Raw genomic sequence first — 16,746 nt, 5'->3', positions numbered from 1 at the left:
TCTAAGTAACATTTTTGGAACTTTGAAAAAGAGAAAAAGAGAAAATAACAATTAAGGAAACGAACTGATCGAAGAAAGGCCTTAATTTTCTTTGTAGGAAAGAAATGGGATCTTTATAAAGTTTAAGCTTTTAATTAAGCCAAGGAAAGTCTTGCTTCCTAATCCTAATTGATTCAAAGATAATGAAATTTTATCATCCACAACAAAATCATGCATTTTTTTTGTTAAATGAGTTGTTCTTACAGTGATGATGTTGTAGAGATTTTAACATACATGCGATCATAATAAATATACGCTGTGACCTGATTAAAAAAAACTATGAAAACTACATCAAATTATTATGATACATCTAAATTTAACTACCGCATCCGCTGCTATGTTAGCCTCTCGAAAAATATATAAGAGCATAAACCTTTTCCTGAAATTAATGACAAAATCATGCATTCTGTTTTTGCATTTTTTATTTTTTATTTTTTGTATTTTTTTGGTTTTTGCATCACAGTTATGCTTGATCTGGTGGCAAGTGGTATTCTGGAATCCAAAAATACATGTTGCTGGTTGGTTGATCTGGAGGTTTCCTCTGTCATGATAAGTGGGACCAACTGGTTGCAAGAGACGTGTCGCTTAAGCTTTTCCTATGTAATTATATTCAATCCGACGGTAGCGAAGGCTCTTTGCTTTTTGAAACACTTTTTTCTTTGTTAATTAGTATTAGCCCACGAACAAAATCCTTCCTTTTTCTGACTTACTGAACTCATAATTGAAATGATGTGTTATCAATAAAAATGAGTATATTATCAACGTTTAAGTAATAAATCAATTATCAATTTCTATATCTTTTAGTTTTCAAAATTTAGTGATCACCCTAACTTAGTCTTTACAATTAAATAATTAATCATACATTATTTGATTGAAAATGATTTACGTACGGACCATTATATTTTTTTTCGCATTCATGTTTGTTTTTGCGCATCATTTTTTTATGCAACAGTATTCAGATTAGCCTAACTTACGTAATAATTTAAAGCATCGAAGCTTTCTTTCATAGAAGTCGATTCTGAGAGCTTTTATTTAGGCCCTTTGTCTTTCTAAATTTGATTGAGGAGACGGAAAAGTAGTGAGCTTCACTTTTTGACTAAGCGAGCACAGATAAATTATTAAATTATAGGGTCATTACTTACAATCATACTCATTTTGCTATTTATATTAACAATGCAGATCGATGGCAGAAAGGATTAATGGACGGTTATTATATTGTATAGGATAGTATTAGGGAAATCACATTTTTAAATCAAATTTATAAATAAAATAATATCATTAATGAAAAATAAGCACGTTAATCAACAGTTAATTAATAATCAAATTATCAACAACCATATCATTTAGTTTAAAATTTGAGTAATACTATTCATACCACGTTTTTATATCACCTTATGTGCCATCTAATGTGGACAGCCATATCATTTGAAAATTTCGCAAAACCCAAGGAAATAATAGAGAAAGACCCCTCGTATATCACAATCATCATTTAATTAACTAGTTGTTCTTAAATATTAGTTTATTAAATAATGAACTAAATTTAAAATTTTAATTAATTCAAATGATATGGCTGTTCACATCAAATACCACCTAAAGTGGTATGAAAATGTGGTACAAAAACATGGTATGAATAGCATTACTCTTAAAATGTTGATCTCCCTAACATTACCTTATTGTATAGAGTTTAGGGCTCCGAGTTAACAACAAGATCTTGCTTAGTGAGTTGAACTTCTAGTTTAATTAAATAAACTTTAATGTATTTATGGATTAATTGAACACATGAAAATTTTGAAGAAGATGGAAGGATATGAACCAAGCGTTTGTTGAAGGGCAAAATGCTGCATGTGGGTAAGCATGACAAAACATTTTCAGCTCCAATTTGTTTGAATAAATCCAAACAAAGAAAACGATTGTTCTAACCTGTTTCACTATATGGGCATCTTAGCTAGGGCACACCATGCCGTAAAAGTAAATTGAAACCCACATCCAACTAATCCAAGTTATTTAGATGTAATCATATGATAATAAACTAAATTAGTTGTTCTAATTAGTAATTAGCCTGGTCAAGAGGCACAAGATGACATGGGGTATTTGTGTAATTTAATTGGTTAGTATGAACACGTTGATATGGTTGAGTAATAAGGAAAAACTTTTCAATAAATAATGCCTTGGTGCTGAAGATAGCTGGGTCACCCATTGCCACTACCTTGCGATACTATGGCACCAAACAATCTAAAATCTCCCACTCAAGAAAAAAATAAAACGAGTAATTTATTGACTTATATCTCGTATCAATTTAGCAATTTATTGTCACATCCCGATCCGGGGCGGACCACTTCCCGGGCCCGCTCCACCACCGTAGCACGATATTGTCCGCTTTGGGCTTACCATTCCCTCACGGTTTTGTTTTTGGGAACTCAGGAGCAACTTCCCAGTGGGTCACCCATCATGGAATTGCTCAAGCCCCCTTATCGCTTAACTTCGGAGTTCCTACGGAACCCAAAGCCAGTGAGCTCCCAAAAGGCCTCGTGCTAGGTAGGGATGGAAATATACATTTAAGGATCACCCCCTGGGCGATGTGGGATGTCACAATCCACCCCCCTTAGGGGCCCGACGTCCTCGTCGGCACACACGCGGCCAGGGTTAGGCTCTGATACCAAATTGTCACATCCCCGCCCGGGGCGGACCACTTCCCGGGCCCGCTCCACCACCGTAGCACGATATTGTCCGCTTTGGACTTACCATTCCCTCACGGTTTTGTTTTTGGGAACTCAGGAGCAACTTCCCATTGGTTCACCCATCATGGGATTGCTCAAGCCCCCTTCTCGCTTAACTTCGGAGTTCCTACGGAACCCAAAGCCAGTGAGCTCCCAAAAGGCCTCGTGCTAGGTAGGGATGGGAATATACATTTAAGGATCACCCCCTGGGCGATGTGGGATGTCACATTTATAGTACCTAAAATGCTGTTATTATTAATTACTCAAAATTTATTGATGGATATCGTTATTTTTATCAAGAGTAATGTTAGAGAGATAAAATTTTGAAACTAAATTTGCAAACTAAATAATGTGTCATTAATAAAAATGAGCATGTTTATCAACGTTTAAGTAATAAATCAATCATAAACTTCCATGTTATTTAATTTTCAAAATTCAATCTTCCTATCATTTCCATATGATATGAATTTATCTTTTCATGCAATTAAAATATGCATTTTGCCTCATAGTTAGTGAAACCATAAAATGTCTCTAAGCACATTACAATTTACACCAACTTACTTTTATATATTTGCTTTCCACCATGCATACATACATGATCCACCACATACTTCCATCATCATCGTTAGAAAAACCATCTAAAATATTTTAATATATAAATATACCCACACGCACATCGCTAAGCAAAGCTTATTGCTTCATCTGAACTCTGAAGATAAATCAGAGAGACAGAGACTACAAGCTCAACTCAACCATCTTCTCTACTCTCTCTGCCACACCAACCGCCATGTCAACGAAGGATTGTGGACTGCATCGCGAAAACAAGCGGCGGAGGATGTTCCGCCGCTGTTGCGCTGGCATCCTAATCTTCAACTTCATCCTCCTCGTCACAATCCTCATCGTGTGGGCCGTCCTCCAGCCCTCCAAGCCCCGCTTCGTCCTCCAAGACGTCACCGTCTTCAACTTCAACACCTCCGCCTCCAACGTCTTCTCCTCCAGCTTCCAGGTCACCATCTCCTCCCGAAACCCGAACGACAAGATCGGCATCTACTACGACAGGCTCAACGTCTACGCGACCTACCGTGCGCAGCAGATCACGTTCCCGACGCTCATCCCGCCGGTATACCAAGGCCACAAGGACGTCAACATCTGGTCGCCGTTCATCTACGGCACCGACGTCCCCATCGCTCCGTACAACTCCATCGCTCTGGGGCAGGACCAGAATGCCGGGTCGGTTCTTTTGCTCATCAAGATGGACGGCCGGGTCAGGTGGAAGGTCGGCACCTTCATCTCCAGTCGGTACCATTTGTACATCCGGTGCCCCGCTTTTATCGCTCTGGGTTCCAGGACCACCGGAGTTGAGGTCGGTAACAACGCCGTCAAGTACCAGCTGGTGCAGCGCTGCAAAGTGACCGTATGAAGAAATTGGAGGCAAAACTGATGTGCCGTTAATTATTGGTTTAACGCCGGTGGCTGAGTTCCTTTTTCTCTCCTTTTTATTTTTATTTTTAGCTTCTGAATATCTGTCTTTCTCGAATATCTTTTTCATGTATATTTTGCTATAGAATAAATATGGAGGATTTCATGATATAGACGTATAGCAAAATTGCAGTCGGTGGTAATTGAATTTTAAGTTGTATAATTATATAGTTTTATTAAATATCATATGAAATCAATAATTATGCATTTTATTTTGGTCACATAGCAATTTGGGTGCAAGTGAAGGTTGGGGTGTCCATGTTATTTTATTTCCATTTCAATTCACCCATTTAAAATTTGTATTGTTGCTTTTTTTTCACTCATTTTTTTGTTGTTTCTCTCTCACTTTCTCACATTTTCTTTTTATATTTTTTCCCTTTTGGAAATTTAATTAATGATGAAAACTTCTTAGCCTTTTCTTTCACTGATTTAGTTATAGTACTTAGGTGGAAAGTATTCCTCGTTGATTTAAAAAATTAAACTTAAAAATAAATAAAAAAATAGAATCCAACTTTTTCATCAATATTTTTTCTGATTCTCACACATGGGATTGGTCTTATTATACATAGTCCATCTCATTTTCTTGTGAGAAGTTGGAGAAAACAGAAGCCAATGAAAAGGAGAAGAATATTGAGTGCATATATATTGAATGAGATGAAATGTTTGCTTCTACATATGAGTGGTCCTCCTAGAAAGTATGTTGTGATGGGGGCATGCCATGGGTTTCATGAGTTTATATAAAATTTAAAGATAAATTTATAAACATATGTTTTACTGTCGACCCGAACTTAGCCAATTGGCTAAAACAGCGTGCTTCCGCTACTACAACCGGGTTTAAATTCTCCTCCCATAGTGCCTAATGTTATTTTAGTAAAGTTTAGAAATTTTGGATGGGTCTGGGGGTGGTTTTATCTTCGACAATCGACATGGAAGTGGTAGTGGTGGTCCTTTTCATAACCCCTGACTCAGCACTTGCTCTTTCTACCACTAGTAATCGAGGGATGCATGGAAAGGGACTTTTGTTATGGTAAAATAAAGAGAACTTTAATGAAAAGTTTTCGGTATCGTTTATTTTAATAAAAAATTATATTTTTACGTTAAAAAATTAATCATGATATTATTCACTTTACTTTTTATTTTGTCCTTATCGTTAAAACTTAAAGTTTTCAAACTATTTTCATTAGTTTTTTTTTAAAATAAAAACTTGATAATTAATGAAGCTTCCAAGAATGAGAGATGTTTCAGTATGATCGGAATACGGGATGGTACACCACATGTTTTCATACAAATGGTGAGATATCTATGTTAAAAAGTTATTAAGTTAAAAAATATAATTTTTCACCATTTGTATAAAAACACGTGGTGTACCATCCGTATTTCGGTCAAAAACGAAAAATTTCTTCCAAAAAGGCAACTGCTCAATGCATGTTAGAGTGTTTGTAAGCCTGACGTATTGTTGACGCGTGCGGAGACAAGAGTGTCGCTTAACTTCATGATAATTTTGAATTAAAAAACACTTACAGTATAATCTTTTTATTAAAAAAAAAAAAAAGTGTTGTTGGTACTTTAAAAATCTCATTTTACAATTCTCAGAAGTGTATTTTTCTTTTTCTTTCTAAATATAGAAAGTTTGGAGTGTAGAATGAGAATTTTGGAGAGCCAATAACGATTTCCAAAAAAGATCATTTTTTTTTTTAACAAATGATAATATATGTACTAAGAGAGAGTAGGAAAGACTGGAAAGTGAACTAAACCTTACAATAAATTTGTCATAATAAGTCAAGTTTTGGTCTGAGAGAGAGAGAGAGAGAGAGAGAGAGAGAGAGAAAGTTGGGTTTATAGTGGCAACAAATATATCTGAAAATATAATGTTTGGGATTTCTTAGGGCCTGTAAAGGAGGATCTAGGAACCACCGAAACGTTTACTAAAAAAAAAAAAAAGGGATCACATGCCAACAACTTAGTGATTGCTTGCTAATTTATTTTAAAACTTAAAATTCGTTTTGTAATTATTTTCAATTTTGGCCTTGGGTTATCAGTTTTTCTTTTAATTGAAAACCAAAAGTAGTTAGCAAATAAGTTTTAGTTTTCAAAACGATGAAGACTGAAATATAAAACCTAAGAATTAAAAACTGAAAATAAAACGCCTGCAACATGAGGAAATGGAGTAACATGTTACATGTCCCAGCAAAGGTCAAGATTTTCCTACGGCTTTTTGTGAGAGAGAGAGAGAGAGGCTTTGATCTTGGGGTTGGTTACCTATGAGAAATGTTTCGGCTAGACCAGCTTCCTCAGTTGTAGGCTGAACCCCTTTGATCTGTACGTTTCAAGCTGGGCGGTTTCTGGGCCCAACATACTTATCATTAGGAATTAAGGCAAATTGGGAAAAACTAGGTTGGGCCTAGTATGGTCCATGAAAATGGATTTATCTCAAAAGCCCTGTTTTTCATTTGCACAATCATAAATTTCGAATCCATTTTGATAAATTCTTTTTTTTTTTTTTTGGTCAAATGATAGATTTTGTTATATTAGATGTTAGATTAGCCACTGACAGAATTCAAACCCACGCCGTCATGCAAATGCTCAACTCCTTTTCACCACTATAGTAAAGGGCCACTTGCTTGAAGTCTAAAAGTTAAGCATACTCAAATTTGATGGACTAGCTACAGTGCTTACAAATACTTATGGCTCGTTTAGAAATACTTCTAAAATAATTGAAAACACTTCAAAAAAAAAAATTTGTTTTTGGGTTTTAAAAGCACTTAAAGTGCCCTCCTGAAAGAAGCATTACTAATGTGCTTCTTCTAAGAAACCTTTCAAGTGTTTTTCCAGGATTCACTTGCGTTTTTACTAAGAAATCGTTCCAAAAACTTTTAACACATCCAAAAAAGTCAATAGCATAATAGTATTGTAATTATCTGGCGCTCAAATGTGCTCTTTACATGTCATTATAACATATCTAGTCATCAAATGATAAGTATTAAGTACTTGTAAGTAATGTAGTTAAGCACGCAATAAACTTTTTTTTTTTTTTTAAACAAACGATATTATCTATATTTATGGATTGAAGAATGAGTTAAGCTTCATAATTGCTTAACAATAATGTAATTTAAATTCACATTTGACGAAAATTGAACTCAATACCTTTTACTTATAAGTACAAAAAAATAACACTAATTGTAATACTAAGTGACTTTCTTTTTCTTTTCCAATTCAATTTTCTTTTGTTAGCTCACTTTTCAGAGAATTTTCCAACTACCTATTCAGTTATTTTTCGCCAACTTTGTAAAATAGAGACCTTTTATTTCTTTTTATGGGCAGTTACATCGCTAGCGACAAAGAAAGCTGAGGGCTCGGATGGCCCACTATTTTCCCTTGATTTTATTAACTATTGAAGGATTTTTTGAGTTTGAGGACAACATTATTTTCTTTGTTCTTGCCTTCCAATAATTGACGGCGATGTTGTAAAAGCGGGTCCCCTTAGCATTTCCTTTCCCGCATGTTCTGCCTATTCTTCTTGAACTTGGTGTGATTTTATCTTGTAAGCGAGAGATTTTTCAGTATAAACAACACATATAGTGGTATATCATGTGTTATTATATAAATTGAAAGATATATGTGTTAAAAAATTAATAACTTAAAAAATAAAACTTTCCACCACTTAAAAAAACACAAAATTTATCATCTGTGTTCTCATCTCAATAAAAAATTTCTCCTTGTGATCAGCTTTGATGCAACGTTGAAATGTATCTGATGTGATTCCGACCCAATCAATGTCGAAACTAGTGCCATGGATCACAGGTCATGATTTCACAAAGTTGGACTTGGCCGCAAACAACTGTGAACAAAATATTTTAAAAAGTGAAGGAAGACTTGGCAATGCACAATTTACCTGATTGTCAAATCTATATAATATTTTGCATAAAATTCAACACTAAATGGAGAAGATTGAGATCCCCTCCAAATTTCAATATGAAACCAAGAAATCTTATAATTTGGACCGTTTATAAGAATGATGAGGGCGTTGGAGAGAGAGATGAGGGTGTAGTTTTGTATGTGAAATGAGCCAATAAAATATGACTAATGGAGAACGAATGCTATAAATCGAATTGTTCAGATAGTTGAATTTGTCGACTCCAAAATGTAAGATTTGAAGAGGATCTCAATCCAAAAAAATGGAGATAGTTTTTGTGTATATATATTTTTTGTGCTTCGTATATGTGGCTGCACCCAGATCAGATTGCTTTACTAATATGACTAATTATCACATGGTAGAAAAATAATAAGCTTCTTTTCTTTTCTTTTCTTTTCTTTTTTTTTAAAAAGCCAGCCGTCAAATATGACCGTTGGTGCACTTTCTATTTTATTTGAATTGAGTAAATCGACTGCTTATTGCTTCTTTTTCTCCGTCTTTTTTATGCTTTGTTCTTTTAAATTAGCTTAATGCAAATGCTTACATGGCTTAACACACTATTGTAATTTGCAAGTTGTTCTACAAGATCATCAACTTGATCATTTTTTAAAGATGATAAAAACTAGTGTGAAAAAATCATTTGCTTTGCTCTTTTTGTTTAAAATATGTATTAGATTTGGTAAACAATTCAATTTTTTTTTCTTGGTGAGGAAAAAAAATAAGATTATTATTAGCATTTATGTAACCTAACACAAACAAAAACGTTTTATATAGCCAACAACTTAAGCACAAGTGTAAAGATTTCCTATTCCCAAATTCCACTAATTACTCTGCAATTAATTCATATTTTACATCAAAACACAATAATGCGACTATATGGAGACTAGTACATCAAAACAGGAATTGAGAATTTCTTCTCACATGATTTAAGTGTAACACAAGATTTAGCAGTTACATTGTTCCTTGTAATCTTGTGAATTTTTATGAGCTCGACTTTTAACGAAATGCTTGAAATCTACTTATTTGTTTGCAATTAATCATGTTTTATCGTACGATTTTTAGATATAATTTGCAAGGAGCTTAGTCGGTCAAGAGGCTTCATTCATAAATATCCCCTTTGTCCCTTGGGCCAAAAGTCAAGTCAAGCAATGACAACGGAAGCTACCACGAACCACCTCAATTCCCCAATGCTCACAAATCACCATCCCTCCACACGCTGATAGTCTCTTAAACAAAGACTTCCCACACACACACACAAAACGTACCCCTTCTGCCTTCTAAAGCAACCGCGTCGAGTTGATTTTCTCCACCCACCTCCCCACGCGGCCTTGCCACATTCCGCCCTTATATATACTCACACTTCACCTTCTTCACCTCTCATTCTTCTCAGCCACACCCATCTCACTACTCTCTATATCCATTACAAATTGTTTGTTGCTCCTCCGACGTCCTCCGCCATGTCAGAGAAACAAGCCCATTTAAACGGGGCCTACTACGGCCCCTCAATCCCTCCCAAATCCCAGTCCTACCATCGCCCTGGCCGCGGTGGCGGCGGATGCCTCGGCTGCTGCTGCAGCTGCATCTTCGGCCTTGTCTTCAAGCTCATCATGACCGCCGTCGTTTTCATGGGATTGGCGTTCTTCGTCTTTTGGCTCATCGTCCGCCCTAACCGTGTCAAGTTCCACGTCACGGAAGCCACCCTCACGCAGTTCAACTTCTCCAACGACAACACCCTCCACTACAATCTCGCCCTCAACCTCACCATCCGGAACCCTAACAAGAAGATCGGTATTTACTACGACCGCATCGAGACCCGGGCCTTTTACGAGGATCAGAGGTTCAGCACGGTTCCCTCGACGCCTTTCTACCAAGGGCACAAGAAAACGAACGTGCTGAACCCCGTGTTCCAAGGCCAGCAAGTGGTTCAAGGCTCAAAGGTGCTTTCCGAGTACAATCAGCAGAAGAGTACCGGGATTTACGAGATCGATTTGAAAATTTATCTTCGGATTCGGTTCAAATTCGGATGGATCAAGACTGGCAAGTTCAAGCCCAAGATTGAATGCGACTTGAAGGTTCCATTGAATCAGAACGGAAGTTCAGTTGGCACATTCCAGACTACCAAGTGCGACGTTGATTACTTCTAATCGATCTACACAGCCTACGATTGATCGATCGAGTTCATATATCTTCTTGTTCATCAGTTTTTTTTTATTTTTAATTTTTGCTACTATTCTTTTGTTTTTTGTTTTTGGCATTATTATTTAATACCTACTCCTGTTACGCATGTTCATAAAATAAATATTAATGTATTATTTTTAGTGGCAAGACTTTTGCTTTCCATGATGGTAACGAAATTGATATTTTTTTTACAACTTGTTCATCGTTTCTTTTCTTTCAAAAAAAGATAATCCGCCGCTAAAGTCTCATGCCATTTCTAATTCTTAACGATTGAATATTGTCTTTTGGAAGAAAACTTCATATAATAAAGGACGAAATCAATTGCGAATGGCATGCAATCTAATTGGAAATGTGAACAGTTGATTGGTGAGATATATACTATATACGGTTCACTTCAATAAAAAATTATCAGTACTACTACGATCACGTGAGGAAAGAGAAATTTACACATTTCGATTTCAGTGTCTTCTCTAAATCGTTCTCCTTATGTGAACAATCACATGAGGAAAGAGAGTAAAAATGACACTGAAATGGATATGTAGAGAAGTATTTTCTTGAGCATTGGCAACTCATGTTACCTGTCTCTCGTCTCTGCGGCCACTTAGTATATGTCACATGGGCTAATTTTGCTGAAAGAGAAGGCGACACATTGTAGGTGGAATATATTAGTACTCCTTGCTGCTTGTACCAAAACAGATGGCTCCTTGCTGTGTTCTACCATTAAATAAACTTTTCCCCAGATTGTAACTAACTTACAATTAGAAATCAGATTTGTCACATGGGCTTTTTCTTATCGTTTTTAAGCCTAAAACATCAAAGTAATGAACTGAACTCGTATATCTAAACCAAATGAAATAGCTGATTTGGCCATAACTTAATTAAAGATCAAATCCTGAAACCTTCAAAACAGTGTTTTCCCCTCTAAGCACTTAAATTTGAGCTCATTCCTCCGTAGTTTAAATTAATATAGTGTAAAGTATCGTTTGTATCTAATAAAAAAGACGTTCTAGAACTTCCGCATAATAATGTTATGGACTGTAGATCGAGTCGACATGACAATTAAACTTCAATTTCCCTCTCATGTTTCATGTTAATAAAAAACAACTTTGTAAACGCAGTTTGGTGAGAAGTCAAATTTGAAAGTAATTTATTTTGTTGTGAGTGACTCCTTCAACGAAAATGATATATAATATAATATTTTGCCAAACTACTCCTAGCGTAGTAACTGGGGAATAACGTGAAAAGATGCTTGAAATACTGCCTGCTCATTGGAGATTGAGGAACAAATTTCTGCTGATACTACGTACACATTGATCCACTTGGTCATTTGCCTCTGGCACACTGTTAGCTCAAGAATGACCATTTTTTTTCCGGTGTTTACAACGGCTCGGGTGACTACACCACCTCCTTCTCTTTGTCTGCCGAATCTAGCACTGTTGTTTGTGGTATCCCCACAAGCTTCTTCCATCTGGTGGTCGTGTTCGATCTGTTGTTATCTACTGGAAGACGAGATCCTTGTTCTTTCTACCTCTGAGGTGCTAGTAATGGTATGGTTGGTGGTGGTGTTTCGAGACCGTCGGAAGAGCTGCGGCGATATCGATGAAGGTGCTAGAAGAAGACCTTTAGGGTTAGGACCGTTAGGTGTCTGTTTCTCTGTTGTGGGCTCAAAGTTTGGTTGGGCTTTTGGGTTACTTTTGAGGTCCATTATTTTGCTTATGTGGATATTATATTTGAACCTGTAATGTGCATATACTTGTTTTGTTAATGAAGTATCCTTTGACCAAAAAAAAAAAAAAAAAAAGTTGAAAAACCAAGAATGACCAACGATATGCATATTTTCTATAGTATGCTACTCTTTGGGCTTGAAATCTAAATTTGATGTTTGGGCCGAGCTGCTAGATGTGAGCTCAAGAAGGGGGTTGAGTCTTGGCTCAGTAATGCTTTGCTGGTGGTGCGGCCGAGTCCGAGGCAAAGTTGGTTGAGGACAAGAATTGATTTTGGTGAGGTTCAAATTATTAGGATCATGGTTGGTTTTTAAATAAGGGTTGAATTCATCACTCAAAGATTCAGAATTCTAGTTCAAATAAAACTCCATGGTGGTGAGTTTCGGCGGAGAAAGCCGTTTAGGCGTTAGGCGGATGACCACTTTCCTAATTAATGCCTAGGCGTTTGAAACTTAGAAATGGCGCCTAGACTTGTTGAGGCGCCCACCTAGCTCGCCCAGACCTGCCTAGATATTCGTCTAGGTTGTGACTCACTTAGACAGAAAATATATAACTTTCATTTTGGATTATTTTTTTTAATACATTGTAAGAGACTTGTTGAATATTTAAATGAACACACATTATATGTTTGTGTCCCCATGTTTTTATTATGTTCCAGTACATTATAATATATATGTCATTCTATTTTATAATTTATGATGTAATTATATATATTCTAAGTATAAACAAACACTTATTTATACAGAATATGACATATTTACTTAAATCTGGCCGCCTAGGTGCTAGGCCCTAACCCGCCACCCAACTAGCGCCTAACCTCTTTTATAACCTTGATATTTGAGTAATATACCGATTGTGTTGCAGTATCATTAGAACTCTACAACTTGATGGACTTCTTTTTTGGTGAAACGAAGTGAAATTCATTAAATAAAGACGAATACAAGGTCAGGAAAGTCCATAGAGAATCCAAAACATCCAAACAAGTACGAGTGCAACCAAATAAAATACAAGGGAAAATGCCCAACAAAAGAGCCCATAACACATTAAAAAAAATAAAACCCTAGATTTGGAAGGAGGGACCAGTCGCCACCACGCAAGCAGTCGCCATAAACTAAGACAAAACTTTGGAAAATTGAGACAATTCCTAGGGAGATTGAGACAGAGCATAGAGAAACAAAAACTGAGTTCAGATACAAAATCATCAAAAACAAGGATCAAAAGGAAAACAAGTAAAGTAAAACAACCGAGTCATAGGAAAAGTAAATTTACACTATGTTTGGATGAAGAAATTTAAAATTACTGAGGAATTTAAAAATGACGGAAATTGAAATGACGAGATTTTATTTTCTAAAATTTGTAAATTTTCTTGTTTGGCTAATCTAAAAGAATAATGGAATTGAATACAGAATTTGTTATTTTTAAACTCTCAATCGTAGAAATTGGGAAATGACACCTATTTACATGGAATTTGAACATGGGAACTCGAGGTCCCAAACTCCAAGTTTTTTTTCCACGCGGAAATTCTAAATTTCTATGTTTATGAATCCAAACAAGGAAATTGGTGCATGTCAATTTATAAATTCTGACTTTTATCAAAATTTCAAATTCATTTCCCTCATTCAAAAATAGTAATTACTACGTACCCCAACCAATAGAAGGGGCCGGCCGTTGGTAATCAGAGTTTGTGGGTAAAGACCTTTGCGAGGGAGAGAGAACAGTCACGAGTGATATTTTTTTTTTTTTCAACCGGAGAAAGGGAGAGCACCTTGAGCATCAATTAATTTGTTTTTATAGGTAGAAAAGGATTTGCAATATATATATATGGCCCAAATAAATGGGCCACCCAAGGAAAATCCTTAGCACTACTTAAGATAAAAAACAGTAGTTGCTACCGTGAGGAGCCACCACTATTGTCGACAACGGGTGGATCGCCAACGAATGAGAAATTATCACCACAGCCGTAAACAATGCACCACAATATCGTAATGAGTAAATTGTAGTAATGGTTTTCTAACTTTAATTCAATTAGAGTAATGATCTATCAACTAAAATTTCATTACTATTGGTCCCTCAACTCATCAAAACGTGCAGCTATGGTCCCTCAACAAAAAATTCATTACCATTGGTCCCCCAACTTGAATCCAACTGAAGAAATGATCCCTCTACTTTAATCCAATTCGAGTAATGGTTCTTCAATTGCAACCCAATTATGGCAATAGTCATTCCAACATAACTCGTTTTAACAAAATTCTGATGAAGTTGACGAAAATGACCATAGCTACATGTTTTGATGAGTTGAGGAACCCCAATTGTAGCAATGGTCCTTGCAACATAACTCATTTTGACAAAATTTTGATGAAGTTGATGAAAAAGACCATAGCTAGACATTTTGATAAGTTGAGGGACCAATAATAATGAATTTTTAGTTGAGTGACCATTGCTACAATTTACTCTATCGCAAACCAAAACATATAGAAACTTGAAAAATAGCCTGAAGAAAGGGAAAGAGTACATATATAGTCGAGGTGAGAAGAGATTTTCAGTGTGCTGGGAATATAGCCTGGTATATCAAATATCATAATACAAGTGGTTCAATACTTAAAAAAAAATTTCAATTATTTGTATTATAACACTTAGTATACTATATTGTATTTTTGACACACTAAAAAAAAAAAAAAAGGTTGGATCACCGACCCAAAGCCCAATGGGTAGTCTGCAAAGGTTGTGAAAGATTTCTCTTTTATATGTAACTAGGATTTTTTTTTTACCTTGATACATGAGAATGAGGAACAAACGGGACTTTTTCATATGCTAATATAACTTTAGCAGAGAGGAGGATTTTTACATGTACTATTATATAAGCAAAGAGTAAATATAGTGATTTTTTACTTACGTTATGACATGTAATGTATTAGTTCGTATTCGAATATAATGAAAAATTTATCGAAAAAGACTTTTGAAGGGTCATTAACAGCTTCCATATACTATAACATTACCAAAGAGAGAAGGATTTTTTTAGTGTCCTTTTATTTATGATAAGATATGTGGTATATCAGCTCGTCTTTAGAATACATTGCAAACTCTCTTTAAGAAAGATGTTTTTTGAAGCGTAGTTAACAGTTTCCACATAAAAATAGAAGAAAAAGATACAAAAGAGTAAAGTTGAAATGAGGTGCCACAGAAACTACACACATTTACTCCAACGTCTAGTACCAAGTCTTTATAAAATCTGCATATGCAGTTCCCCACTTTTGCTTTCCTGCCATTGTTATACGAAAAGCAACAGCCATCAATGATCACCTAACTACAATGCTACCGTTGCAACCACATTAATGAACTATTGGACTGCCAAACCCGATCCTGCTTTGACCCGACAATCCAACTTCGGATCACTGATGGATCATGGAGAAAAGAACTTTCTTTACAGTTCAGACTACAAAATCACGACTAGGAGAAGGCGAAGGAGTATAGTACGGTGGCGAATCACAAGGAGTCGTGAACGGCGGCGTTTCCTCCTCCACCTCTACTGTCACAGTCACAGCTACATCCAGTACCACCGTCGTCGCCGTCGTCGTCTCTTTCTCCGCACAAGATGAATACGTCGTTGTAGGCGTCTCCGAGTCCAGACCCTCTCTCTCTTCCTCCTCCGCGATCGTGAACAACACCCTCGACGACACGCCGTACAGTCCCTGCTGCCACTTGAACACCTCGTCCACGTCCACGTCAATGTTGCGGTGCAGTGAGCTAGGTGGTTGGTTGCTATGATGAGCTTCGTGGGGCCCGATGCGGGTCGGAAACCGGGACTTCCTTCGCCGCCAGAGGAGGAAGAAGAGCTGCGCTACGAGGGCAGCGAGAGTGACCGCAAACACTACAGTGAGCGCAGTCCCGAGCTTGCTAAGACGACCATTCATGTGTCCGTACGTGTGTGTGTATGTCTCTTAAAGGTCTTTGGGGAAATGGCTCAGTAGGTTCTTCTTTTTCAATGTTTTAACCTACCGGATGGTTGACGGCGTACCGGGAAAATGTGGGGAGAGAGGAAGGGGTTTTGACTGTTTGATGGGTTGATGGAGGTTTTGGTTGAGAAAGTTGCCGGTGGACGAATGGATAAATCATAAAGGTTTGGTTAAAGAAGAAACTATGTTAGCTGAGAAGGAAAATGATGTTTTTTCTTGGAAACGTGGGTGGAGAGGGGCGAGAAGAAATGTGGCCAGAATGCAAAGGAAGTGAGTGTGTGATGGCGAGGAAGTCGAAGGATTGAGGATTTGGACTTTGCATTAAATTTGAAATTAAGTTGGCGGTTGGAGTGGGGGCTTATCTGGTGTTTTGTAATTTGCTCCCATTTTGTAGTTACGTGAAAAAACCTAAAAGGTTGCCTACTTCACAAAATTATGAAGAATACTTTGAATTTTGAAAGCAGGGCTGGGATCGAAAAACTGAAGAAAAATCAAACCGAACCGAACATCGGATTAAAATTGAAAAAACTGAACTTAAAAAAAAAAGAAAAAAAATTGAACCAAATTAAAAAAAAAAAAAAAAAGAAAAACCAAAATCTTTTGGTTTGATTTTGTTTTCAGTGGTCCAATTTCAACTCAAGACGCTCAAGACGTCCTCCAATAAAGTAAAGATTAAATATCACAAAATCCTGTGTTTGAAAGTTTCTCTCACTTACTTTGCAACGAAACTCCTAGAGCAAAAA

At 36.4% G+C, this 16,746-nt stretch overlaps 3 protein-coding genes across 3 annotated transcripts; 2 read left to right on the top strand and 1 right to left on the bottom strand.

Annotated features, from left to right (window-relative positions):
• The first annotated feature begins 3,408 nt into the window (after positions 1–3,408).
• On the top strand, positions 3,409–4,456 carry LOC137712983 (NDR1/HIN1-like protein 1). The gene has a single exon (XM_068452204.1). It carries the CDS (start codon positions 3,544–3,546, stop codon positions 4,174–4,176), a length of 633 nt encoding a protein of 210 aa, XP_068308305.1. The 5' UTR covers positions 3,409–3,543; the 3' UTR covers positions 4,177–4,456.
• A 5,024-nt stretch (positions 4,457–9,480) lies between these two features.
• LOC137713137 (NDR1/HIN1-like protein 3) lies at positions 9,481–10,470 on the top strand. Its single transcript, XM_068452397.1, has one exon. It carries the CDS (start codon positions 9,606–9,608, stop codon positions 10,290–10,292), a length of 687 nt encoding a protein of 228 aa, XP_068308498.1. The 5' UTR covers positions 9,481–9,605; the 3' UTR covers positions 10,293–10,470.
• Positions 10,471–15,070: 4,600 nt separating this feature from the next.
• LOC137711878 (uncharacterized) lies at positions 15,071–16,305 on the bottom strand. The gene has a single exon (XM_068451035.1). The coding sequence runs from the start codon at positions 15,959–15,961 to the stop codon at positions 15,479–15,481; it is 483 nt and encodes a 160-aa protein (XP_068307136.1). The 5' UTR covers positions 15,962–16,305; the 3' UTR covers positions 15,071–15,478.
• Positions 16,306–16,746: the final 441 nt, after the last annotated feature.

This window comes from Pyrus communis, chromosome 13 (genome assembly GCF_963583255.1).
Source record: "Pyrus communis chromosome 13, drPyrComm1.1, whole genome shotgun sequence".
Classification (NCBI taxonomy): domain Eukaryota; kingdom Viridiplantae; phylum Streptophyta; class Magnoliopsida; order Rosales; family Rosaceae; genus Pyrus; species Pyrus communis.
The sequence above is the reverse complement of the archived record's forward strand: the minus strand, read 5'-3'. Positions and strand labels throughout refer to the sequence as shown.

What these genes read in the sequence shown, in the direction of transcription:
- LOC137712983 (XM_068452204.1), top strand. Translation starts at nt 3,544, where the DNA reads ATGTCAACGAAGGATTGTGGACTGCATCGCGAAAACAAGCGGCGGAGG.
- LOC137713137 (XM_068452397.1), top strand. Translation starts at nt 9,606, where the DNA reads ATGTCAGAGAAACAAGCCCATTTAAACGGGGCCTACTACGGCCCCTCA.
- LOC137711878 (XM_068451035.1), bottom strand. Translation starts at nt 15,961, where the DNA reads ATGAATGGTCGTCTTAGCAAGCTCGGGACTGCGCTCACTGTAGTGTTT.